General features: G+C 53.4%; 2 protein-coding genes across 6 annotated transcripts in view; both read right to left on the bottom strand.

Moving 5' to 3' along the window:
* Positions 1 to 7,825: 7,825 nt before the first annotated feature.
* The window catches only part of LOC105192320 (tubulin polyglutamylase TTLL4), a 117,452-nt gene continuing 97,841 nt past the window's right edge, over positions 7,826 to 27,436 (bottom strand). For 3 of the 5 annotated variants that reach the window (XM_019845622.2, XM_025302291.1, XM_025302292.1), the window contains 3 exons: positions 11,737 to 11,799; positions 9,558 to 10,703; positions 7,828 to 8,869 (listed from right to left, as the gene is read on the bottom strand). In XM_019845622.2, coding sequence (XP_019701181.2) covers positions 8,266 to 8,869; positions 9,558 to 10,693 — 1,740 coding nt within the window. In that variant the 5' untranslated portion in view covers positions 10,694 to 10,703; positions 11,737 to 11,799 and the 3' untranslated portion in view covers positions 7,828 to 8,265. Of the gene's footprint in view, positions 8,870 to 9,557; positions 10,704 to 11,736; positions 11,800 to 13,035; positions 13,246 to 27,436 lie in introns of those variants that run through there. The other 2 variants (XM_019845620.2, XM_025302293.1) reach the window with 2 other exon arrangements.
* On the bottom strand, positions 13,899 to 15,380 carry LOC105192281 (enhancer of split mbeta protein). Its single transcript, XM_011156307.3, has one exon. The coding sequence runs from the start codon at positions 14,995 to 14,997 to the stop codon at positions 14,368 to 14,370; it is 630 nt and encodes a 209-aa protein (XP_011154609.1). The 5' UTR covers positions 14,998 to 15,380; the 3' UTR covers positions 13,899 to 14,367.

Consider the following 27,436-nt stretch of genomic DNA (forward strand, 5'->3'; position numbering starts at 1 on the left):
TCTCTTTTTCTCTTCTTACGTTCCCCGTCCGTTAGCGGAAAGTGTCGCGACTCGAGTCTCCGCACAGCTCCGGTCTCGTGTCCTTTCGCATTTTACTCGTATTCATTTATTTATCGACGGTATCGCGCTAACTGGCCGCGCTGCGAGTTGCGAGAAGCACGAGCGAGTTCACGAGTGCGTACCTGACTACGACTTGTGATTTTCGTTATTTGCGCAAGGCACACTCGTGGCATACACGCGCGCACGCGCGGACTATGTACATGCAAAGGGAGAGATACTCGAGGGAGCGACATAAACGTCGGGCAAGGCTGGTTTAACAGGATTCACGAGCACGAAAGTGCCGCTGGCGTGCACGAAATTGGGTCAGTGACGTCACGAGAGGCTGAAAGAAGACGAAACAACAGTCGGAAGAACAAAACTCGCACGATTCCTTCGGTGTTCATTCCGCCGAGTTTCGTGGGAACGGCTCCCCCGCCCGGCGAAAGCAAATGTGTCTTCCGTCCGAAATTTTGACTCCGCGCACACACACACACACACACACATACATCCATCCTGCGGAAGTTATTCGATTTGGAGGACCAGCAGAGAATTCCGAGATGGGACATTATAAATTATCGTCTTACTTTGTTATTGCAAACGCTTCCCTCACACCCGAGTCCTGAGGAAGCCTAATTTTGAGAGCATCAGCAGAGTCTAATCTATACTTTAGCATAAAAGGATAAAGTGTAACGAAAACTTCGACTCGGATGCCAGAGTCTCCGCAAAAAGAAACGAAAAGAATCTCCGCAAAAAGTGCCCGTTTTCCAATCCCCGATATTTAAATTAAATTTTATGCGAAATGATAGCTCATGATAAAATGTTAATCACAAAAAAGTTTTATATTGAGCATACGATTAGTTTCAGAGTTATAGAAGGTCAAAGTGGTCACTACCTACTAAGGATCAAGTTTGACACTAATAACGTTTTACCGCACGAATTTTTGCGAAATTCAGTATCTACGGATTCTTCGAATTGCTTATTACGAATTCGATGTCAGATTTAAAAAATTCAAGATGGCGGATGTAATATAGCGGACACAAATAGTGAAACAATTATTTACTTTTATTAGAACTGTTGTGTTGTGGTATATTTTAAAACCGATAACTTCAGAACTGAATTTCTAGATAACTTTTATATTATTGGATATAATGATATGCAATTATAAAGAGTCACGGAAACTGCAATGAAAAAGCTTCTAAATATAACAAATCAAACTATCACGTTATCCTTTATGCGTCATGTAACGTATCAATTTGAATTTGATATATTTTTAATGAAAAAACAATTAAAAAGATACTTCTTCCACACAAAAGTTGTCGTTGAAAAAATTACTTTCGAAAACCTAATAGAAAATTTGCAATCAGCTAGCCAAAAAAATCACAACATAACAGTTCCAATGAAAGTAAATGATTGTTTCACTATGCGTGTCCGCCATGTTGCACCTGCCATCTTGAATTTTTAAAATCTGACATCAGATATTCATAATAATCAGCAACTCAAAGAACCCATAGATAATGAATTTGTTATTAGTGTCATACTTTCTTAGTAGTGACCACTTTGACCCTCTACATCTTTGAAACCAATCGTATGCTCAACGTAAAACTTTTCTGTAATCAATGTCTCATCGTGAACTATCTTCTTGCATAAAATTCGATTCCAAAACCGAGGACCGAAAAACGGGCAAAAAATCGACTCTTTTTCGACGGAGGTTCTTTCCTTCCGCATCAACCTCGCCAATCCCGTGGAGCCCGAAGCATCAGCAGAGAGTCTCCACAGATACAACACCTTCGCGCAACAACGAGCTATCGTCTTGCTTTGCTGCTACGACTGCTGCTCACCTACCCGACTACCCTTTTTCTTCGTGTCGAGAGGCCCGAAGAAGGAGCACTCCTCCTCAGGGCCCAATTATTGAATACTCGATAACGCCTATTATACCGGACTCGATCGTTCGCTCGGGGTGCGATCAGTCGAGCGGGTCAACGATGCGGAGTCCACGACGAGGGGGAATAACAAGGAATAGATCATCGGGCTGGAGTTCCTGCGCGCGCGCGCGCGCAGGATACACGCGCGCAACATGCGTGTGAAAACGAAGGCAGAGGAGGAGCCGAGTAGTGGGGACTTCTCGACTTCTTTGGGGTTTACATCTATTTCGAGGGGTGAAGAAAGGCAGGGGGAAGGGAGCGTTGCGCGCACCCCGCGCTAGCCACCTGACGCACCCCGGCCGTGGGAACCGAAAAACCGTAGGAATCCTCTAGGCTCGCCGCCGCGCGTGTACGCACACGCGCTCACGCTGCGCGCCGCTATCACGGGATGCTCCTGATTGCGAACGGAAGGGACCGCTCTCGAGCCTCTCGAAAATTACAGCGACACCCGATATTTATCGCGCTGGGCTCGCGGGACGCTTCTCCGAGATTCCGCAGGATCTGATCTTCCCTTTCCTTCGTTCCGTGTCCAAACCGCCTCCTCCGCGTAAGTTGAACTGATCGCGCCGCCGCGGCGGCTCTTCTCTCTCTCTCTCTCTCTCTCTCTCTCTCTCTCTCTCTCTCGCGCGCGCGCGCGCGCGAGGACGCGCCGACACGCTGTCGCACACGTGCCCCACGACGGAGCGCCAATCTCCGCGCGAAGCGCGATCGAAAGTCACCGTGTTACACCGTGTTGGGTAAGAAGACGACGGGAGACACAGGGTGGTCCTTGCGGCGCGGACGGTTTCCCAGATGAGCGGCGGCGGCGGCGGTGCTCGCGATAAAACGGCGAAATTGCCGGCGCGGTTGCGTCAACGCACGCGCCCGTCTCTTATTTACGGGCATGGGAATGGGCTGCGTGACAATATTCGCCGGGTCGGAGCCGGCGGGAACGGAGGGGGGGAGGAAGGGGGGAGCGGAGGAACGTGGCGAGGGGGTTTACGAGCGGCGTGAAAGTATGTGGGGGGAGGGCATCGCGATTCGAAGGAGCGCGCGCGTCCGCGACTCGTAATCGCGCACGTGTGAGCGGAGAACTGGCATGCCGTGGTAGAACGTCTGGTGGAGGAACGTCTCCGCTCGGGAGAGGGAAGGACTCACGAGCGGGATTATCGCAATGCTGAAACAATGGTCCAATCTACATGTACGGGCGAAGGAGAGCGTGCCGCGTCGCACGAGCGCGGCGTGCGCTGCTCGCGTGTGCAGCCGGCCGACTACAAAGTCGCGCGCTTCGATGCGGCAGGCTGGATTCTCACTGCCGCTATTAGTGGACGTGGACAGGGTCCTCCGTTGTTGAAGTTTTCCAAGACGGGAATGATCGAGCTTGAGACGCAGCCGTCTCAGATCCCGATGCGCGAAGGCGTTTCGGATATCGAAACAAGCAAGGACGCTTGACGGAGTCCTGTCTGCCGCGATAATGAGAATCCAGCCTTAACCCTTTGAGGCACGTATTTTTCAGAAAATTCGAATCACATGAAAATTCATGTACGGGGGTTTCTGGGGTCGCTGATTACGAATTCGTTATCAGATTTTCGAAATTCAAGATGGCGGCCACAAATGTGAAAAATCGCGATAATCTCGGTGACATCGGTGATTCGTAATCAGCGACCTTGAAAGCTAACCAAAGTACAATTTCAGCTAATCGTATAAAAATTTTAGGATCCGCCATCTTGGAAAATAAATTTTAGAATTTGGACCTCAGATTCGTAATCAGCGACTTCAAAAACTAACCAGAGTACAATTTTAGCTAATTTTCTCCACATTCTATGATCCGCCATCTTGAGTCCGCCATCTTGGAAAAATAATTTTGGAATTTGGACCTCAGATTCGTAATCAGCGACCCAAACCCCCCCCCCCGAAATCTTGATTTCGAGCAAGAAATTCACTCATAGTTCGTGGAAAATGATTTTTTTCTGTAAAAATGTGTATTTTTCACACTTTGTTTATTTATAATAAGTGGACAACTTATGCAAAACACTTTTCAACCTTTCATGTATCTTCCCATATCATACAAGAAGCTAAAAAGCGCAGAAAACCCGACAAGAATCCCTCAAATACGGAATATTTCATGAAAACGTGAGAATAAATAGGTGGTAAGCATACAACTTAGCGCTATGCCTCAAAGGATTAACACGCGCGCGGTCACGTTAACGGTCGCTTCAGGTTCTTATCGAGACTCATTCATCGACCTTGCGTACGCTCGATCTGCCGGAATCGTCGGCGAGTGATAAGCGCCGATAAGGAGCCGCGCTATCATCCCGGGATATCATCGTTGGCTGACTGAACGTAACGTGTATTTTCCCGCGCAACTCTCTCGACGGATACCTCGACCGCGTTCCAGCGGTCGTGGCGCGCGCGCGCGATTAGATTGCCGCCGCCGTCGTCGGCAGAAGAAATCAATCGTACGCGTCGCGATCGAAATGTCAGGCGCTCGTCGGGACATATAATCGGGGCTTTACCGTATCACGAATACGAATTTTGACACACAAGGCGCAGCAAGAGGCTACAAGGAGAAGGCGCGGAAGCGTGGGAACGGCCACTCTCGCGTCTTCTCAAAACAAAGCACGAGCTAGCTACGTGAGGGGGATGAGGAGCACGCGACGCGCACCTGACTACCGCGACGCCTCCGCGCTGCTCCACGTGCTCGCATCCGCCGCCGCCGCCGCCGCCGCCGCCGCCGCCAGCCTTCTCGCTCTATTAAGTCGTTACCGAGGCTCGAGTACGTCCTCGCGCGCGCGCACGCGAATTTCCCGCCTGCCGTAACGTCCGCTCGAATGGGACTCGAGCGTGAATGCGACGGGCCGATGGTAATGATAAATCACGCGCTTCGCGCTTACGTCCGCACGAGGGACGTATCGTAAACGAGATTGCACAACATTTTTACTCGGTTATCCAGAAGATGGAGAGAGAGAGAGAGAGAGAGAGAGAGAGAGAGAGGGGGGGGGTGAGAGAAGAGAAGAAGAGAAAGAAAGGGAGAGCGCACGCACGCGTCAACTTGTTTCTTTCCCCGCGCGACTGAAGAAATTGTCGGTAAGAGTCGGACGAAACGTAGGCGCGTGCAGGTTCGTTAATAGTCGACGATAAAAACGGAGAGAGAACGTACTCGTCCCGTAACTACCTGTCCCGTACAACAGCGGTGGCGGATGGTCTCCTTGAGATCTGTCCTCACGTAGAAGACGAGGTCCTTAGCCTTTACGTGTCGGCGTTGTATTGCTTACATAACGCACATAACGCGGCGCAGCTCGCATGAATGAATACATGAATGAATAAAGACGGTCCGCGCGCCGGCACACAGTGGCGCGCGTGCGCGTGCGCGCGCAAGCGTAAGCGCGTCACACATACGTAAGGCTGCAATCTCAATAAGAAAATATGTCTATTATGTTGTTACAATAACGATATCAATTCATTGACCGTCGTGGCACCGAGCGAGCCCATTGTCTTCAAACGACGGCAGGGTACTCGACGCACCGTGTAAATCGCCCTCGAATTATTTCGCCACCGAAATCGGCGGCTCGAGGCAGTCTACGAGCTCAACACGTATCGATATGTCCGCGATGCGAGCGATTTCTTATTTATTATATTATTATCGATGTCGAATCGCTAATTGGTTCCTCGATCCGAGATCGCGATGGCGAACGGAGCCCCGAACGAGATCCCGCGAGATGGTAATAAATGTTCGCGAATCGAATTGAAATTTATCAATACAATGGCACAGTGTGTGTTGGTGTTATAAACTCTCACATCGGTATTTTTAAAGAGATATTAAACAATCCGATACGCGATCAATAGGCAAACCTGACGACGAACTCTCTCTCTTTTCTTAATCTTTTTGTTAGCGCGCGTCTCTTTCCGATGGAATTTAAAGATTCGAAAAGAACGACAAAACAATGATGTCCAATAATATCAGTAGGAAATTGAGAATTTGAAAATGACAAACAATGGCAGGAATAAATGCAAGAATATGGTTGAGAAAGGAACGTTGACAGATTTAACGTCGCACGAGGAGTATTGTTCATGGCACGAGGAGTATTGTTCGAGATACAAATCAACATTCGCGCAACTTCGATTATTGTACAACAAAAGATCTGACATACTTGAAAATATGTGATGCGTTGTTGCCTGCTTCCAGGCGCCCTCGGAGCCCTCCTCGCCCCCAGAGGAGATTCAACGTCCTGTGTGCTTTCCCCTCGTGCCTCGTTGCCTCGTGCTTTCGGCTGTTCACTGGCACTGAGACATTACCATTAAAACTCGCGCAGATACACGAATCGATCGGCGAATCGCGCTTTAATGAATGCGAAATGCATTCCGTGTCACTCACCGACCCGAGACTCGCGCAGCCGCGGGAAAGTGTAGGACGCTCTCGAAATCAGCGTCCGAAACAATCAGCTCGCGGTAATCACGCTCGCCGCGATCAGTGACGCCTTATCGAACCTTCGAGGCGGCTCGAATGATCAGGGCCGTCGCACGGGAGGCGCTCGGCGCCGAAATTCGCCGCGTTCACGTCGCGCGGCTGGCGAAAAACTCAGACTCGGGAAGTCGCTCGTTACTTCCGAAGAGCGTTTCCGCCGCGTCCACGTCCGCAGCCGGCATGTCACAAGGGTTAATCGTCGCGACGCGCGCGTAATTATCGTTTAACGAGACCGAAAATCTCAACGAATCAAAGCGGCCTGTCTGGCGCGTCTGGCTGCTTCTGAAGGCAATTGCCTCGGTCACTTGATCGTACGGATCGCACTTCCTCCAGACAAAACTGATATATGATGTTTTAAGTGGCCGAGAGTGACCGTCGGTAATTGAATTTAAAGGGCGGAAGCGAAGAAATCTGGTCCCCTTTCGTATTAACCTAATCAAGCGCAGTTGCCGCGGCACCGCCTGCGACCGTCGCGATCGCAATAGAGACATTAAATTGTCAGTACGGATTTATTAAACCCGCCGAGAGAGAGAGAGAGAGAGAGAGAGAGAGAGAGAGAGAGAGAGAGAGAGAGAGAGAGAGAGAGAGAGAGAGAGAGAGAGAGAGAGAGAGAGAGGAGAGAGAGAGAGAGAGAGAGGAGAGAGAGAGAGAGAGAGAGAGAGAGAGAGAGCGAGAGAGAGAGAGAGAGAGAGAGAGAGAGAGAGAAAGAGAGAGATGCCGGACAGTCGCAGATACATGTCGGCTAACGCGAGGATGTCGCGCTCCGGGAGAGCTGTTGGGAAAGCTGGGCCTGAGCCTCCTCTTCGGCGGACGACCACCAAGCGAAGCAGGTGCTCGCGCTTCGCTGAGCTCGCGGGAGCGACGCTTCTTCCGGTGCTTTTGTTGGCGAAAATTATGCACGGCGCGGCGGTACATTAGCGAGGAGACTTTCTTTCTCCTCTCGCGCATCGGCGACTTGGACTTTTTATCGTCGTCGTCGTCGTCGTCGTCGTCGTCGTCGTCGTCGTCGTCGTCGTCGTCGTCGTCGTCGTCGTCGTCGTCGTCGTCGCCGTCGCCGCCGCCGCCGCCGCCGCCGCCGCCGCCGCCGCCGCCGCCGCTGTCCGTCGCGCAAGCCATTAGGCCCGTTCGACATTCATTTCGACGTACGCGCAAACAGCCTCGTCGCGAGTTCTCGGTACGATGACTCGTCGACAATTTACCACGGCCGGTGGCGGCCTCGCGCGAGAGCGGTTCTTTTTTCTCGCCGAAAACGAGTTCCGCGCAATTACCGGCGTTCGGGGAGGCTTTTGTGCGATTTCCCACCTACCTGATTGCTTGCTGCCGGTCTAGAATTCGAATTTACGAAATCGCCATCACTCCTCGATCGGAAGGAATGGCTCGAGACGCTCGCGAGCCGAGCGCGAAGCCTAGACCCATCGATTCTGCTAATGGAGGGGGCAAAGAGGAGACGGAGGGCGGACGGTGTTGGTGATGTCCTGCGATTAGAGAGCGCGATTTACCAAAAAATGTCTTTATTAAAGAGGAATTTTTCTAGTATCAAGTAAATTCGCACAACCGTGAGAAAGGCACATAATGAACCTGCCCCGACGAGTCGAGAAACGAGTGCCGGGGCGGTTAAAATGGTACGTACAATACCCGTATACTTCTGAATGCACGCACGCACGCACGCACGCACGATGGCACACGTGCGCGAGCGCACGGTGTATAATGAAATAAAAAGTATCCTCACGACGTCGCGGCTGCGCTGCGCACCTCTTCGATGCCTCGACATCGCCGAGGGTTTGCGTTTGTTTATCAAGGGCGTACGCACACGAGATCTTTCCAGACCGGCGGCGAGTCCGGACGGACACGAATGACTATCTAAAAGACCATTTGCTGCTCCAAGTGATACTTGGTCTTGCACAGTTTCTGCAACCGGGAGATCCCCGCCTCCCGCTTGCGGTCGCCGTACTTGGTCTCCCACGCGTCCAACAGCATGTTGTAGTACCTCGGCACGTCGAAGTACTGCGAGTACCGGTGACTGTCGGCGGTAGGGAAGATCTTCTCGAACCTATCCAGCTGCGTCAGCTCGTCCTCGTAAGTGATTAAGTGCCTGACATCGTCGGGCGTGAGATCGTCGATTATGTCGTGGAGGTAGTCCTCCCGATTCTTCAGGTTCAAGTACATGGACTGCTTGTGCCGTTCTTGGTAGCTCAGACTGGTCCGATACAGTCTGTAGTCTTGGGCAATTGATAGCGGGTCCAACTGATACCTCTCGGCCAGTTTCTCCATCTCTTCGATCGGTATGCACGCGGGCAGATGGTATCCGGCAATATTGAAGACGTTCCTAATGAGGGGCCCTTTGACGGCGTCGTCGAGCGGCGAGGAAGACTGCAGAGAGGGCGATATATTCACCTCGAGTAACCACGGCTTCAGGTTCTCGTCGAGGAGAATATCGACCCCGAAAAGTTCATAGCAACAGTACCTTGACATTTCGTAAAGCACGTAGATCAGAAATACGGTCGACACGCGCGCGTGGAATTATACATGTTGCGTATACTTCAAGATTCCACAAAATTGTGAGAGATAGAGAAGAGAGAGAGTCGTATATATGTATGTATGTACGTATGTATGTGTATGTATGTATATGTGGATTAAGGTCGCCATATTGAAAAATTGAGAAATCTGAATCAAATTTCACATTAATTTCACATTAACATGTAGTTTATAAAAATATATTTTTCTGAAAAATGCAAATTGCACAAAGGACATAAGTAGTGTTTTGAAAACGTGTCTCGACAAGGACTAAGAATGTGCGATAAAAAGTCATGGGGATTTCATTCAAGAAGACATCAATCACGTTGACCTGGCCTTGAAAAGGTCAAGTTCACATTTTCATGATCTGTCCCCTTGAATATTCTACAATTTTTGTCCGAAACACTTTTCCATATCTAAAGTCGTTTTCGAAGTTTTCAGGGAGTTGGATCAAACTTTAGAGAAGCACTGTATATCATCAATTAATAAGGAATATTCATAATCCGGACATTTTTAACATCGATTGGGCAACTTGACGGTAAACTCTGAATGGCATAATTGACGATCATCTGGACGCGCCTGGCGACCCTAGTGTGCGAGCGAGATGAAAAAGTGCAGGATAAAAAAAAATGGCTCACCTCGAGGTAACGTTGGCCCTCGTTAGACTGTTGATGGAAGACTCGCCGGCGATCATCGTTTTCACAACCATGTCCTTGATCGCCGCCCACAGTTTGGCTACGTTGACGTGCTCCTGCTCGAGGTACGACCATAGAGTCCTCAGAGCCCACTTGTGGCCCGTGCATGAGTCCGCGCAGTTGTTGCTGGTGTAGGTAGCGCTGCTCTTGTTGATGCTGTAGTTGGTGAGATGCATGAAACGGTCGCTGAGGTAGTTGATGTCCTCGTTGTACTTGACGGAGGCGAAGCGCACCAGGCCGTCCGGGTACATATAGATTCGGAGGGGGTTGAAGGTGGTGATGAGCACGTAGAGCCGCAGATCGAACTTGGCGCCGCGTATCAGCATCGGCCGCGACAGATATTGCTGGACGACAACGGGCCGTTTCTTTGGTATCTGTGACCAGCGATGGACCACGCGAATCCCAGTACCGCGTGCGGACGCCGGCGGTTTGACGATCCACTTCTCCTTGCCGCCGGTCTTCTCCCACACCTGGCGGAAGGAGCGTAGGTCCTGAGGTAGCACGTACGTGCGGGGCACGAAGCCGAACTCCCGTTTGCCGTGCTTCAGCATCATCCGGCTGAGGTTGCGCCACAGCCGGTCTTTCCGGCCGAGCTGGAAGGTCCCAGGGAAATGATTGACCTTCTGCGAGTCCTTCACGCCCTTGAAGCAGGCGGACTTCATGTGCTTGCCCCAGGTGCCGCACCAGTTCTGACACTTCTTCATCAGGCGGTAGCCGGAGTTCACCAGGGTGCGACGCACCAAGGTCGGCGTGATCCTGCTGAGGTGCCATTTCAAGTGTCTCGTCACGGCGTACGGCAGGACCGGGCCCTTGCAGTCGTGCGATTGGAAGGCGATGTAGGGCGCTACGTTGTCGAACAGGCTCTTCCGCAGCGGCAATTTATTCCGCTTGTCACCGCCGCCGCCGCCGCCGCCGCTGCCGCCGCCACCGCCGCCGCCGCCGCTGCCGCCGCTGCCACCGCTGTCGAGATCGTCGATCGACAACAGATCCTCATCATACTGATTCTCATTGTCACCGCCGTCGATGCTGCTAGCGATACTGCGGATCTCGTGGTGGTGGTTGTACGCGATCACGTCCATCTCGTAAGGCCTGCAACAAACGGCATGGGAGTGTCATAACGCGCGCGCTTTTCCCCACATTGTCGCGCCGTCGTGTCATGTGCGCGACGATGTTCCGCCTGTCACACTTGTGCCCCCTTTGTACATTGTTGCTTTCTCGCTGGCCTGAGAAAGTCTCCGCCTCACGGATCACGGTGCGCTGATCGATCGCGTGACAAGTCGCCGGCGCGGCGCGGCTGCTGTTATCACGGATGTTTCACGGGAATTAAGATGCCGAGCGATGTTCGTTAATTTCACTCATTATACGTACACAAAATACGGCGTGGTGATTCTCGCGGTGAGAGACGCGAAACTGGACACGACGTGTCACTCTCGAGACGCGTTAAACACGTGCGTCATAGCTTGTCGAGAAGTCTGTCACAATCGGCCTGGCCCGGCCCGGCCCCGCACGATGTAATTATTGTATCATTGTTATTACCACTACAAGCCGGGAGCCGGCTTGCCGTGGGAATATTTTCGTCGAATTCTTACGGAACGTGACAAATTTGCCAGGGGCCGCAATTAAGGAGCACCGTAGAGACACCGATCTTTATGCGTGCCATGAGTGACGCGAAACGGCCAGCTGCGAATAATCGACGTGCTTATTATCACGGGTCGAGTGGAGCGAAGCTGACGAAAATTTCGCCTCGCCGTCAGTCACGTCAAGCCGGCGCGAATTTTTAGCGCGAGTTGTTTCCCCCCGGTAGGTTTATCGCCGTGTTTTATCTCAACTTATGTCGAAAGTAAATCAACTTGCGCATGCACGCACGCACGCACGCACGCACGCATCAAAGTATCGCAGCAAGAGAGAGAGAGAGAGAGAGAGAGAGAGAGAGAGAGAGAGTATCAATTAGAGCGATCCGACAATGCACAGCCGGGCATAGCCGAGGCAGAAACCGATCCGTCTGCGGCCGATTCACAGACGCTATCGCATCGATAAGCCGCGATAAACGCGCGTGCGAGTGCACGCGCTCGACCGGCGTCGCGTCGCGCGGATTTGCGAAAGGAAGAGGAAAGGTACGCACCAGTTTGTCGTATTGTTTAAACGCCAGCAGCTGTCAGCATTATGACGGTGCGGCCGTGAGCACCTGGAACAAGCAAATATCGACATCCGCGGATTAGTATAATGGCCACGAGCGCGAGAATGCAACAATAAAATATTTTATATATTATACGTCACATATTATATATATATATATATATATATAAATATAATATATATTTACATTATATGTAAATAAAATATTTCAGAGTACTTTCGAATATCTTTGTGCATTTTCCCCACGCACTTTCAAAGATGATCGTGTCGAGTCATCCTCGAGTTGCACGCGCTAAGTAAGAAATCGCGCAATCGACCGCAGATGTCGATCATCGATGTTTCACATCGGCAGCGTCACGATCGCTTGTTATTATTAGATTTAAACATTCGCGAAGTCAACGCCCGGCTCGGTTATATATCCCGATAATTGCGGACGCGCAATCTCTCGCAGTCGAGCGCGCGCGCTCCTGTCGATCGTGCATCGCGCTTGAATGAGAGACTGTTACGCGCCGGGATCATTTCCGTTTGCATGCGGCGCGATTGATAGTTTTTGCCGCGACAGCAGTTTCAAAAGGATGGGGAGAAGAGGGGAGAGAGAGAGAGAGAGAGAGAGAGAGAGGAAAGGTCAAATTGCCACGCAATTTATCGTCTCGCCCCAGAAACAACGCTCTAATCTCGCTCTTTCCTGAAATCGCTGTTTTTCCTCACATTCATTATTTCCCACAGTTTCCTGATTACTGACTCCGACGATTCGCGCGAACCGCTCATTCTTATCGCCGATCGCAGGAGAAAAGATCGTCTCACGAAATGGTAATTTTCTGCGCTTCTCAATGAGATGCGCCTAAGGAAATTCCGAGATCTCGAGCGACTGCTCGGAAACACGGAGACGATTAGAAGGAAAAAAAAAAAATGAATAATAATGAGGGAAATTATTTGTTCTCCGTCTCATGACACGCTGCGCGCTGACTTGCGCAACGCTCGCGATCGACGCGGTGATGAAGTCGCAACGATGCTACGCAGAAATCGTGCCGTAACGACAATGATTGATAGGGTGCAGAACGCGGCGCGGGCACGCGGTTCTGATACAAAAAGCCCGGCCTGTCGATTAATTCGCCGCCTCGAAACGCACGTTAAGTAAACGCGCCGAGCACCGTGCGGCAATTAAATACTCGTTATCGATCGGCGAGCTGATGGAACGCGGGTGTGCATTAATCGGGATCGGAAAGTAAGACAGGACCCGCGGAGGAGAAAAAGTTAATTTTCTTGCGCCGGCTGCTCCACTTACGTAAAATCAAATTAACGCGATATCGGGACGGCCGGGACAGAAGGCGCGAAAAAGTGTGAAAGCGTCGCGCCCCTCGAGCCGAACCGCTCGCTGATTCTTCTTGCGGCGAGTGCTTCTCGCGAGCGCTTCTGCGACCTTCCTCGAGTTTTTGCCGATAGAGAAGGAAAAGATGACTCGGTCGGACTCGGAGTCGCGTCGCGTCTTCGCGACGTCGCCTGTGGAGAACGAGAGAAATTAATTAGATCGTGTTTCCCGCTCGGGACACTGCAAGTCGTCGGGGTCCATCGAGTCAGGTAACGCGCATTAATATTCACGTGTCACCTCCGGCCACGGCACGACGGCTGGTGACTGGCGGTTGCCGACTCGTCGATTTCGCACAACGTCGCGCGGTGTTACTCGCTACGAAGCCGCCGGCCAAACATTGTTTTTAGCTTTACACCGAAAGATACCCGCTGCGCCGCTCCCGTCGCCGTGTTGACTAATTGAACGCGCTCTGATTATTCCTTTGGCTTTATCCTCGCCTTGCAATTCCCGTACTTTCTCGAGAATATATATGACAATATAGCGTGACTACATATGTGACTATATCAATACGACAATATGCATTGCGCATAGTAAAAGGATTTTTCGATAATTACGGATTATTTACATAACGAAATGTCGCTTTGAGAATACATTACATCAACTGGAGTTGCACCATGCTTACATCTGAAACGTGAAATTTGTTGCGAGTGATAGAGAGAGAGAGAGAGAGAGAGAGAGAGAGAGAGAGAGAGAGAGAGAGAGAGAGAGAGAGAGAGGCGGGGGGGAGGAGGAGAGGGGGAAACAAGAGAGTCCGAGGTGGCGATCGATTCGACAAGACAAATCGTTGAAACGAGACATTTATTGATTATCGTGCGGCTGGCTGCCTCAACGTAGTATATTTATTTCGCCGCGAGCGGCATTGTGTGTCGCGAGAAAAGTTCTTTATAATATAACAAATTAACGTCTATATAATAGCAGTTATACTTTATAAGAAAACAGTCAGTTCAGGTACAAAATGGAACCCTATCACAGACGTCACTTAAAGCTTCATCACTTTTATGTACAATACGATCGAGTAAATAAATCGGGATGAGCGCAAGATCCTCAATGTCCTCGATGACGAGGGTAAGAAGAGAGCTCGAAAGGACTCGGAAGACATTGATTCGTCGTTGATTGCTGCGCCGCGGCGAGCTGGACTCTGCCGCGGTGGAAATCCCCCCGTCGACTCGGTCGTCTCTCTGGTCCATCCACGGCCCGCCATAGTCGGAGATCCACGGGACGTTCGTCTCACCTCGCCGAGAGGCTGCTTCATCGCCAAGGCCTCCAGACAGCGAGGTTGGAGGAGTCGGAGGACTCGACGGAGGAGCTCGCGACACTCACGGGGCTCTGCGGCGGAGAATAGACGTTTTGCGGGACGCTCTTCTGGCTGCCGTTCGGCTGCGTCGGCTGGCTGCTCTTCGTGCTGCTCGACGTTGTCGTCGCGGTCGCGTGGTTCGCGCCAGCCGGACCCTCCAGGCGTCGGAGGCAGCCACCGAGGTGTCGCATGAGCTGGGCACCAGCGGCGGGATGCACCGCCGCGGCGACCGACGTCGACAGGAACGTCGACACCTCCTGAGCGCACTGGGTGAAGCCGTCCCGGAATCGATCAGCGTAGCTGTTCTCCGGCGTCAAGGTGAGCCTCCTGGCGGCGCGCAGCGTGTGAAGGTGACGCACCGTCAGCTCCAGGATATCCGCCTTCTCCAGCTTGGCCACGTTCTCGCCCTCGGCCTGCAGCGCGGTCACCATCAGGTCCTTCAGCTCGTCCAGGCAGCGGTTGATGCGGGCGCGCCGCTTGCGCTCCAGCATCGGCTTCATCACCTTGCGGTACTGATAAGTGCGCGAGACCGGCTCCTCGTACTCCATGCCGCTGATCGGCGTGTAGCTGGTGTGCGGCGCCATGCGGTGATTACACTTTGTATCGTCGTATATCACTCGTCACAAAACAAGGTGTCCGGCGGGGAAAAGCAGTCTCTTCTGCCGCGCGCCTGTGTTTTCCGGTATCGGTGGCTGCGTCTTCCTCCCGGCTACACCGTCTTTGCTGTCAGATGACCGCCGGCTACGCGAATGGAAACATTCACGTTTGCCGTTTATTTTCTCGCTTCTTCTCTTTTCTCTCCTCTCTCTCTCTCTCTCTCTCTCTCTCTCTCTATCTCTCTCTATCTCTCTATCTCTATCTCTCTATCTCTATCTCTCTTCCCTTTAGTCGCGTATGTTCGCTGTTCTCGGGCTCCCGAGATTACGTCTGGATCTGTGTCCGTGACGGTTCTGAGCGCTGGTGGGGTACTTTCAATTACTTATACGGGTCGCCCCACCAGCCTCGTCGTCGTTCCCTCCACGCGAGCCTAGGATTCTCGCTGGGACTGGGGTGCAAAAGGGGTCTGCGGGGGCACGGTTGTACCGTGCAGTCCGCGTGCACAGCCAGCCAGCAGCCGTGGCGTATCGTGGGAAGCTCGCAGGCCGGAGCGTTCCCACAGATCGGGGGCCTGTTGGGGCCTGCACACAGGTTCTGTGCCGCTCGACGCCTGCCGAGGAGGAGGGGGGGGCTCCTTGCGCGCAAACAGCGGGGGAGGGGACACCTTACCGAGAGCACACCTGCACGCTGTCTTGGACGCACTGCGGGGAGAGGAAAGAGAAGACAGACAGACAGAGAGGAAGAGAGAGAGAGGAGCGGAGAGGGAGAGAGAGAAAGGCAGAGAGAGGGAGAGGGAGAGAGAGAGAGAGAGGGAGAGAGAGAGAGAGAGAGAGGGAGGGAGGGAGAGAGAGAGAGAGAAAGAGAGAGGAGCACACGCCACGACGCGCGACCAGCACGAGGACGACCCGCGCGATCCGCGCGAGCGTGATCGCGCCACGGGCACGGAATTATCGCGAATAAATCTATGAGCGGCGCTTCGCGAGAGGAGGAGAGACGCGCAAACTGATGCGAATCGAGGCGCGACGTGTGCTCGTGTACACTCACGGATCGGCCGTTCCGCTCGATCCCAATTGCCAATTGCGCGTCATCTTTCAATCGAGATTGAAACGAGAAGGCACGCCACGCGAGGCGGGACCTCCGACGCCGGTCTTTCGGTCGGGTAATTCGAGATCGAGATCCAGAGAGAGAGAGAGAGAGAGAGAGAGATCGAGAGAGAGAGGGAGAGAGAGAGAGAGAGAGAAATGAGGCGAACAAGTGGACCAGCGTCGAGAGAGACGCGACGTGTCTCAATTAATCCGGGGCGACTCGTCTCACACACTCACAATTGTGCGAGTTTCTCGACATTTCGTATCGCGCGCTCGATAATATCGATAGGAAGCGAAATGAAACGCTGCACGCGCGCGCCCGCGCGCCAGCGGCGGCTCGCGCATCGGCGCTCGAGGCACACTTGTTGATTCACCGACGGTTACCGCCGCCGACATGGTGCACGTGCACGCGCGTGTCGGCAGCACTCCCGGCACTTCTCCGCAATGAATCACGGCTCGGCGGACGATGCCGGGTCGCGGCGCGGCGGCTGGACCAGTTTACATTCCACTTTGTGCGGAACAATAGAAATAAATGTCGCGGCTAGTGCCGATCCTGTTCTCCTCCCTCTTCCCTTCCCCCCACTTGCTAAGGCTTGCTTTTATACCGTCGTGAATCCTGACTGGCGTATCTAATTGACGCCTTGGACGTGTTCTACGTAGATTTTTGCAGATGGACGTAAACGCGAGTAATGTTGACTTCGGGGAAGAAGTTCAGCTGTAGCGAGTAGCCGAAAGTAGTCGAAAATTTGTTGACCGAGGACGAAATCGAGAGAGGACGAAATCCCGTCGCAGCGGAATATTCAAGTAGAATTAATGTACGTTTTCGCTCCGCGCTCGCCCGATTGCGCGATTGCGAATTTTGCATATTCTATCGGACATTAGTCCGAGATTAGACGGCCTCCGGAGAATTTTTGATAACCGGTTCCAGGACGCGCCATCGAGATCGGCTCGGGAGCCCATGTTTCGAATTATAAACGTACGGTCTTAATGATCCGCCCATCCTCGACCTGGACAGGCTTCGTTCGCAGGACTTAACGAGGTGTTTAGCCCTTTTGAAAGCCGATACCCTAAACAAGGTTTCAAGTGGGTCGGCCGAGTATTTACGAGCTTTTGGCTCCAAACGCAAAACTTGCCTCCACTGCGGGGGCTATCTCGTCCGGATATCACCGCGACATTACGCTCGTTAAAGAAGCCACTTTTTCATGTATACAGCCGCTTTGATCACCGATCTATTTCAGATTACGACAATAATTGACTCTGTAGTGAAACTTTGTCGAGTCTGCATTTCTCGGAGGCCTGTCGGAAAGGAATCCGCCGTAATGTCTCTATTTTCTGGACTTTCTGGCTGTGTGAGATAAGTTCCTATTGTCGATCCCGCCTGATAAGTCTTCATTTTCCGTACGACGTAAGACGAGAACAGATAGCCAGTCCGAGTTAATGTTTTAAAGTCGCCGGTCACGGTCAACAAAGCACCGAACGAGATACTTCCGATTGCGAGTAAATACAATTCTCGGCCCTGCGGATAATACGGAAGGCGGGAACCTGTGTTTATTCAGGGCCATACGAAACGACCACCTGCGACGGGTAGTCCAGTACGCTGTCCGCGGGTGCCCGTCGCAGGCTAATGAAGAATAGATACTCGTCAACTTGTGGAGGCGTGTGCGCGAATATTAACCCTTTGCACTCGGAATGTCAGCACAGCTGGCATAACCATTTATTCCGGCAGCTCGAACTGCCAGCTGTGCTGGCATGAAAAAGATCTAAAGACAGATAAAACGACAATAAAAAGATAAAACGTAGCGACGACATTAAAGGAAATAAATATCCTTTTTGGTGGTTTTTCGAGGTATTTAGAAATTATATTTATAATTATCGAGTTGATAGGAGGAAATGTGGAACTATTTCTCGAGTGCAGGGGGTTAAATAATCATGAAACTACACTGCGCAACGAGCGCGACGAATATATCCGATCGCGGTCGGGCGAAGCTTTTGTTCCGGGGAGGGCGAACGTCGATTGTATCTCTCTCGGGCAAACGAGCACGCGGAAGCGCAACGTGTATAATAAATGTACGAGATGAAACAACAATCGGCACACGATTTCACCCTGCGCGCGCGCGCGAGCGCGGCAAGAGAGAAAAAGCGCGGGATAATGTTCCAGGGGAGTAGTCGAGCCCCGGCGGGCTCATTCCCCGATATATTGCGGCGTGTAATTTATTATCAATTCGTATCAGAGTGAAGCGCAACATGAATTAACGGCCCGCCACACAGCGGCGTTGCTATTGCACAAACAAAGCAGCGCGATGCTAAAGTCACCTCCCTCCCCCCCCTCCCCCCGGGCTGAAGCAACAATCCCCGCGATTCCACCGCGCCGAACAACAGCGATATTTACCGGATATCTCCGCAGCCGGCGCCGCCGTCTCCTCCTCCTCCTCTTCCTCCTCCTCCTCCTCCTCCTTCCCGAAGAATCTCGCTCGCTCTTCTCGATTTCCTCGTGCTCCTTCCTTCTGTGCGCTCAGATCTCTCCGTAGTCTCCGTCGGCGACCCCGACCGCGGTTCAGCGAGGAAGGAGGTACGTTAGGTCGTCGATGCTAATTCGGAGTACGTCGGTAGACACGAAACACTTCCGTTGGTAGGCTTCTCTTTCCTCTTCCCTCGTTGGCAAAGGCAGTCGTAGAGCCTCTTCTCTCCCCATCCTTTGCCGTATCCTTTTTACCCCCTCCTCCATTCTCTCTCTCTCTCTCTCTCTCTCTCTCTCTCTCTCTCTCTCTTCCCTCTCTAGCCGACGTTGTTCCCCGTGCCCCCCGTGCTCGTCGCGTCTCTCTTGCTCGGTGCAGAATAGGTGGTTGCCTCGCCTCCGAAATTCTTCCGGTTGTACACTCTTGGCTCGTGCTACGGAACGTGGGAATGTTCTCAGGTCTGGAAGCCGACCCCATCACGTGAAAACACGCACTGCAACGGACCCCGTGGTCTGTGTGCGCAGCGATGGAATCGACGCGATCGCGGCCCCGGCCGGGCAAACGCCGCGCGAGTAGGCGCTTCGACGAAGGGCCGAAGGGTGAGTCGAATTGGAGCACTCGGTGAGTACTCGGCGGCTCCTAAACGCGGCGACGCATAGCGCGCATGATGCTGTTTTACGCACAGGGGGGGGAGGAATTTGTATATTTATATATTTCGACCGGTTCGATATCATTTGTCGCTGCGATATCACCGTCGCTCTCCTCTCTCTCTCTCTCTCTCTCTCTCTCTCTCTCTCTCTCTCTCCCATTGCTTCGTTCTTCTAATTTTTCGCGGCGGGCGCCACGACAGAGTCGGGGAAAGTCCTGCGCGCGAGACGAAGGAGACGCGCTCGATGAAAGATCTCGTCTGTAGATTTTGCAGCGCCTCCTCGCGTTCTGTCGCGCGTGAGTTTGCCTCCGGAGTTCCGACTCGACGCCATTTCTACCCCATCACTAGCTGCTCCTCCCCGGCCGGTATCGCATTGTGTGCGCCGAACTGCGAGACTCTCTTTGTGAGAGAAGGAGAGAGGTAGCCAGCCGGTAATGTAACCTTAGCGATGCCCCATTGCCGCGTTGTGCACATAATGCGGCGGCTATTGTACGCAGCACGGGCTACATTGTTGCCCGCATCTTCCAGGCACCCTACGACGCCGACGGCGTTGTTCTCTCCTTCCTTTCGCGGCTAGCTCCCGCTCTCGCGAGTTGGGCATCCTTGGGCCAGGTCGGGGCGAGCAAGCCCCTAACACGATAATGCTCCGATACACTCTTGATGTCTAATCAATCGCCGACGAGTTAACACTCGGCTCGTCGTCGGTGAAACGAAGCTTTATCTCGAGACCTCCTCCGTCCCTTCTTATCTCGCGAGCCCTTTTTATTTCTATCTCCGTTACCTCGCAGCCTCTTCCCCCGCGGCCTGTTCGCGCCACACGAGCGGGATCAAGTGTTCAAGACGGCTAACACCAGCCCCGACACCGGTCGCTCGTGCTTTTTCGCCACGTGACTTTTTCGTCCTTTTCAGACGCTCGCATTCTCGAAATAATTGCTCGACGCGGGGGCCGAGCCCCCCGGCGTAATTACTACGCCGACATTGATCCGCCGAGAGGCCCCGCCTCGGACGCGTGCCTCGTCGCACTTCGTCCGAGCGCGTTTTAAATTGTCACGCTTTCAATCGCCCGCGCCTCGTCGGCCGCACATTCCGCGGAATCCACGCGGAATACCTCGGCTCGTAATTAAGGCCGCCAAGTGCACGGTCTTCCACTCTTACGCCGGTGCTTCCCGAGCTACTCTTTCCTCCCCTCTTCCCTTCTGGCGCTCCCGCTGACTGGTTTTCTTCATCTTCTCTAAAAGCCGACTCACCGGAGCGAGCTAATGTCACGCGCGAAGCAGCATCGAGTGCGTTACCTCACGCGCCAATATCAGGTGTGTGAATTAATTCCGGCCGCTTATTCTTCAATGCGTTGTTTAAACGGATCAATTGTTGCTGGTAAAGCTCGGCAGTGATGGTTTTAATCAAGTTCATGATGCACCACTACACCCTTCTGGTCCCACCATGTACAGAGCGTTACTTTCTTGCCGTGAATATTCCGCTTTGGTATCGATGTGGATGGTTTTCCCCTGGGTCGCTAATGGATTATTTCCTTCGTTTGGAATTATCGAAATATATCCGCTTTTCGTCTCCTGTCACAATACGATGCAAAAAACCTTTTTTTTTTGCCTGGTAAACAAGATTTCAGACATGGCTTTTCGCCTCTCGATGTCTCTTTCTTTCAGTTTTTTCATACGGCACCCATCTTCCTTCTTTGTAAATCCTTCCCATGGCTGCCAACAAACGCACAGAAATTGTTGATCATTGTCAACACTCAACAATTGCGCGAGCTCATGTTGCGATTGACACGGATCTTCTTCATCGATTAGCGCCTGCAATTCCTCGTCCTCGAACTACTTCGGCTGACCTGGACGAGGTTTGTCATCGACACCGAAATCATCACTTTTGAAACGTCGAAACCATTCTCTGCATGATTTATCAGTGGGAGCACTTTCACCATAAGCTCCTACGAGCACTCGACGAGCTTCAGCGGCTGTTTTCTTGAAATAAAAACAGAAAATGAGAACTTTCCGGAAATGATGCTTTTTTCGCTCGGATTTCGACATTTTCGAATCAGATAAACACGATGTTATTGTTACAAACCCAAACGTTTCAATCAACTGAATATTATTGCCAGATCAGATATCAAAACAAAAAAATAAAGCCTTTCGCAGACATTAGGGGTTAGAAAATTACATAGTACAGCGATTGACCGCCAGACGGACCGAATTAATTCACACACCTGATAATTCATTTTTCACACGCCACAATGTCGAAGCGCGCTGCGCTCGCGACACGCACGTCTGGATAATCTCGTGACGGAGGAACGGCGTGAGATTAAGCGAGCTTAATTACCGAGCTTGATTTCCTTTCGCAACGTTCACACACGCGCGCGCGCATGCTGCGTATAATCTTTGGGAACGTCGAGTGCGCCGTAGCTCAGCGCGTCAGTTCAGCTCTGCTATCTCGGCTATTTAGTTTTCGCTGCGAGATGCTTCGGTCGCTCTGGGCGGACGCCAGTCGGCGGAGTAATTACCGAGCGACTCGACTGCTACGGCTAATTGAGAAAACAACGTCGACTGCTTTGCAGCGGTGACCGCCGCGCCGCGCCGCGCCGCGCGAACAGAATCGGCGGAATCGCAATTCGAAAAACGCTCGCCGAGCGTCGAGAGAGACGTTCGAAGGCGCGAGGCGCGTCGAAGCCCCGCGGAGAGGCGAGCCGCATGAATGAGGGAGAAAGTTGGCGCTAAGCGTGCACAAAGTGGCAAGTCGAGAGCAACTTTCTTTATCCATTAATCCGCCGACGAAGTGACAGCGCGGCTCGTTCGCGCGCGACCGGCAGTCGTGATAGCACGTTCTGCCGCGGATAATCGTGAACGTGAGCGAAACTGCGAGGTGTTTCAGCCAATCACAACCTCGTATCAATCGTGGCGAGTCCCATCGCTCCGCGCGTCCGCACGCTGCACGCTGCAATTTCATCCGGGAATTAATTACACTCGCGTTTACATCGCGCGCGCGCGCGCGCATCCTACGTAAATCACGCGCGGCGGCAGGTGCGATCGAGGAGCGGCCGGCGATTACGTCGATCGCGAGGAAAATCACGGTGCGTCGCGTCGCGTAGCGTCGCACGCGCTGCGGCAACGTCGACGATCAACAGAAGTCCGGTACGAGAGCTGGGCTTACCGGCGCCGATTAATCGGGCTCGTGCTCGGATGAAGCCGCCGAGCGGTCGCCCGGCGCTGGCGCGAGCGCGCGCGTCCGGCTTACGTAAAGCTGACAGACTTTACCGCTCAATCTGGCCGGCCGGTGAAAGTCGCAGCGCGAGGATGGTGCCGAGAAAATGAGTTTAACGACTTCGAAATCGGCCGCGCCGCGCTGATCAGATCGGGATCGAGCAGAGCTGCGCGCGCGCGCGCGCGCGCAGCCGTTGCCGCTTGTAAAAGCGCCCGGCTGGAAGTTTCCAGCCGTGATTTATGTTGCCGCGGCTCTGACACTGATGAGACGCCCGTCCAGGTCCCCGTTCTTCTCTCTCGCCCGCGTACCGAAAGTGTGGGAACGGCCGTTATTCGCGACGGCCGTCTCGGCCGACGGTACATCCGGTGCGCGCGCGATTCGGACGTGGAGACGCGTGGAGCTCGATCGCTTCTCCGCCGATTTGCATAGACTCGCATAGATCGCGGACTGAGCGCTCCGCAAGAGGCTACGTCTGAAAAGGATGCGTGCCACAGGCACAGTTCGATCCTCGTCCGGTCTCACTCCTATTGGAGGCAGTTGGACGAAGATGGTACACGTGGACAGCGATAGAGAAACACAGCTGTCTTTTGTAAGGCGAACAAGAGAGATGGCTCCTCTCTCCCGCTCCCCTCCGTGTGATATGATATTCACAATATTATTATTTCAAATGCGTATAAACTGTCATCATATCAATTATCTTTAACAGTAACTAGAAAGGATGCACTTTTCTAGCGGTAGCGGAGAAATTGCAGCCTATGGCCATCTTGAACGAGTTTATCCTGTGTGGCTTTTGAACTTTTTGTTCAAGAAGACGCAATCTTCTGCTCATCTGTACAAGTTTGTGACGATTCGGTGTCGCTAAAAAAACGCGCGACGATTCCGATTTCTTCGCTCCTTTTCGAGGAATCCAGCGCGAGTCAGTCGCACGCTCGTTTTCAGCTGGCATTCGCGCGGTTTCAAAAGTCCGCCATGTCGGACGGAGGGAGAATCTTCAGAAAGTCCTTGTAAAGGTAGGTTTCCATTCACGATTAACCCCCTTGCGGTTCTATCATTACTGGCAGAAATTACTATCGAAACAGTTAAATTTTTTCTGCGGAGGAAAATATTTACCTTCATGCTTTATCATAGTTTTCGAACGTGCCGATTTCAAATTTCAAATTATTGTATTGCAAAATTCAAAATGGCGGACCTGAAAGTAGCAGGTCTTATCCCGAGGCAGACTCGGGGTCTAACCGGTAAGCCGGTTAAGAGCGGGCAGTCTTCTCTCTCTCTCTCTCGTTTGAACCTCGGCTACGAGATATCGCCGAGGAGCACCGTCGGCAGACGCGAGGAATAATTTCACTCGCGTGCGCGCGCGCGCGCGCGCGCGACCGTGCGATCCCAGGACGATCAACGGAACAGTTAGCCGCGCTTCCTGCTGCCTCGGGAATTTAATTTTACCGGCGCAAGGCGAGGGACGCACGACACAGAGCGAGGAGGCGGCCAGGCGAGGAAACGAGATCGAAAACATGCCGATGGCACGCGAACTCGATAAATATCTGAGTGACCGCGTGGCCCGTTTAGCCGGGGCGCAATATTATAAGGCGCGTCAGGTGAGAATCGCACCAGCTGCTCCGCCGCCGCCGCCGCCGCGCAACGGCCGGTTTGCCCCTGCTCGACGATAGTTCGCGATGCGCACACGATATGTGTGACTCACGTGCGCTCTGCGCAGCCTCGCCCGGCCGAGGCGAGAAAGGATGTACTGTTAGCGGTGGCGAGGCGAGAGCGAAAAAAAGAGTCGCCGAGGTCGCGCAGCGCGCGCGCCCGGCGATTTTCGCGGTTGGCACTTTTCTCGCGTCGGCCCGCGCGCGACCGCGAGCGCGAATGCGAACGTGGACGCCGTGTACCGTTAACTTTTCTCTCTCTCTCTCTCTCTCTCTCTCTCTCTCTCTCTCTCTCTCTCTCTCTCTCTCCCGCTCTCGGTAGTCGTGTCGCGTCGATATCGCCGCCACCGACGAAAGCACCTGCTTCGGATACTCGAATTCCGTGTCGGTAGCCGCGACTTCGGCTCGAAAGGTCGCTCGCCGAACGGGGTCAACGTGAAGTGACTCCTGGAGACTCCGTCGCGGCGACGACGGAGCGGCGTCCGTAGCGCGAAATCGCTCGGCTTCGGATGCAGACGGATTCCATGAGCCCTGTCGTGGTGGAGCCCGGTCGTTAAAGAGGCTCCTCGTATCGCGTGGTTTGTACATTATATAGAAATAACCGCCGGACGATGAAAGAACGGCCTGTTGTCGAGATTGAAACAAAGGGGAGGAGTCGAGCACAGCGGTGTCGGGATCTGAAACAATTCAGAAACCGAGATTTCGGCCTTCCCTTTGAAGAAGAAGCGCCGCGCCTGAAAGGGGGAAGAAACGCACCAGCGGCATGCACTTCGGCAACGTGGAAACGTTCGCGATACGCCGCACGAAGGACGCACGTTAATTGGTGATGCTCGTTAATTAGCCCGCTCACTGTTTGCGCGATGACGAGGGGCGGCCGCCGCCGCCGCCGGTGCCTGGAAAAAATGAGGTGTGGCGGCCGTTTGCGATACAGAGTCACTCGGGGGACTGTTCGAGTCTTAATGAGACGCGCGTGGGGCTCGTCTCAGACTCTATCGAGCGTCTCGTCGCTTCATCCACTTGGACGAGACTGGGTCGAGGGTCGCCCATGGCGGCCATGCGTTCCGTCGGTGTATCCCTCGCGAGGTGGCTCCACTTTGATAAATAAAAATTTTTAATGTCTCAGCGGCTCGTGAACACTTCGCTTCGCCTCATCGGAAAGATGAGCGAGCTGACACTGCTGCATGTGAGTGTGAACGAAAATTTCGACGAGACGAGTCGGACGTGAAGAAGACGCAACTGCAGGCCGGACAGTGCGAAATACAGCGCGAGTATTCTTCCCATGTTCGGGAAAAGGGGAACGTTCTGCGATTTCCCGCTCCCCCCCTCCGAGTTTTTTTTCTTCGCAAGAAACGCGCAAGGGAAACGCATGGCCGATATATCCGGGGACCAAGTTGGTCTCGGCTTCGCCTAATTGGTTACTTTCGTACAGATTCGGCTGAGCGCGCTTACTATAGCCCTAGATAAGCCTGTGCTTCTGCTCGTTAAAGCCCCTCGTCTCTCGTCCGCTGCCAACGGCATCGGAATCCAATCTCACCCTCGCGTTTGAGAGATCGGAGTCCCCCGGCCCCCCCCCCTCCTTCCCCGCCACTACCTCGCGCTCGTGGCTTAACCCCGGCTCGTTTGGCACGACACCCTTCTCGGCCAGCCGTGCGTGGGGGTTGAGCGGGCAGCTCCTCTTTCCCGGATCGAAATTAGGGTCGAAAATCATAGCGTCCCTTCGGCCGATCCACGGGGTTGCCCGGCTTGGCCGACGTTCCGACGCACAGGTGGTGCCTCACCTCGTGGGAACGTGGCGAGCGGAATCTTCCCGTGTTACAAAAGGGTCCGTTTGCAGGCGCTCCCCCGATCGCAGTGGGGCCCAAGGGTCTCGCGAGTGTGTCGTTAACCACCCAGGACTGGCTCGCGACTCCTCCGCGCCTCGGAACACGCGAAAGAGCGATCGCGAGTGGCACCCAGCGAGTTCGCACCGTTCGAAGTCGCTCTTCAGCGACTGCGAACGACTGCGAACGACTGCGGAAAGAGTTTGGGCACAATCAGCGATAACGATGCGCCATCTCGTCGGCTGTGTGAAGCCATTTATCGCATTTCAAGAGCGCACTCGGAACAATTTATGCCGCTACAGTTAAGACGTGTACGATCGAGGCAGCTGCGGAAGTCTCGCATGAGAATTTCGCCCGGCACCCTTTCGACGCGCATTTTTCACATTTTTCTTGCCCCGCTCCCCTCCCCTCCCCTCCGCCCGAGGGGCAGTTCGCCTCGAGGCACCCTCGGGGCCTTTCGCGTCAGCCGAGACTGCAGCCACCCTAAATCCATTTCATTCGGTGGGTGTCGGTAAATAGGTGGGCCCACGGGCTCGTTTACCTTCAGTCGAAGCTATTTTCTCCTCCCTCTCCCTCTCGCCCCATCAAGCATGCATGCACGCACGCACGCACGCACAATGCTACGCACGAAGGGCACTATGGACGTGTGCTACTCGTGTGCTGGCCTTGTGTCGGCATTTCTGTCGCCTGTTGTGTGTCGTCCGCGGGCTCCGTTCGATCCAGTCGTTCACCGTGAAAAAAAAGAGGAGCCCGTTGATCTTTCCTTATTTTCCTCGGTTAACCGCGCGTACGTCGCTCACGCGTTCGGCAAATCGAGCGTCGTGTTGCTCGCCGGCGCGGCCCGACGGTATCTTTTCATTAGAGTGCGCGTTTCCGAGCGCCGTCTCGCTGAGAACGCGCAGCGCCGATATGCTATGGCTATGGCTATTGGCCGCCTCGTAATAGTCGTAATACTCCTGTTATTTCATGCGTCGGCCTTCGCGTACGCGATTCCAGTCACGCCGTGGCGCGCGCGCGCGCGGGCGAATCGAACACACGCACCAATTTCCTCTCGCCGTTCACACGGTAAATACGCCCACGGGCACGGCCCGCTATTTGCACGCTAATTATTACGCCTCTCATTATCACAGCCGCTATCTCTCGACGTTTCCGATGCCGCCCGAGCGGATCCGCCGCCGCGCCGGCCGTTTCCCAACCGAGCGACGGAGCGCGATCGGGCTCGATATTCAGTTACGACTCGTAATCATTATTATCGCGCTTAATTACAGTCGGGCGCGTGTAATAACTCGACTGAGCGTAAAGTAAACAACAAAGAGGAGAAAAAGCGGCTAATGCGGATGGACGTTTAATTAGCCCGTTTCCCGTCGACGACACCGCGCGCGCGCGGCACTGCGCTCCGGCAGCAGCGGCAGTGGCGACGGCGACGGCGACGTGGCCAGGTGGTCCTTGGAAAGTTTATTATCGCGATCGATTCGCCGATCCGGGACCCGGGGCAAAATCCGGGTTTCGGGTGCACGTTTTTATCATCGGCGCGATCACACTTTCGAAAAGCGCCGCGCCGGC

The sequence above is a fragment of the Harpegnathos saltator genome, unplaced genomic scaffold, assembly GCF_003227715.2.
Source record: "Harpegnathos saltator strain DR-91 unplaced genomic scaffold, Hsal_v8.6 scaffold485, whole genome shotgun sequence".
Classification (NCBI taxonomy): Eukaryota; Metazoa; Arthropoda; class Insecta; order Hymenoptera; family Formicidae; genus Harpegnathos; species Harpegnathos saltator.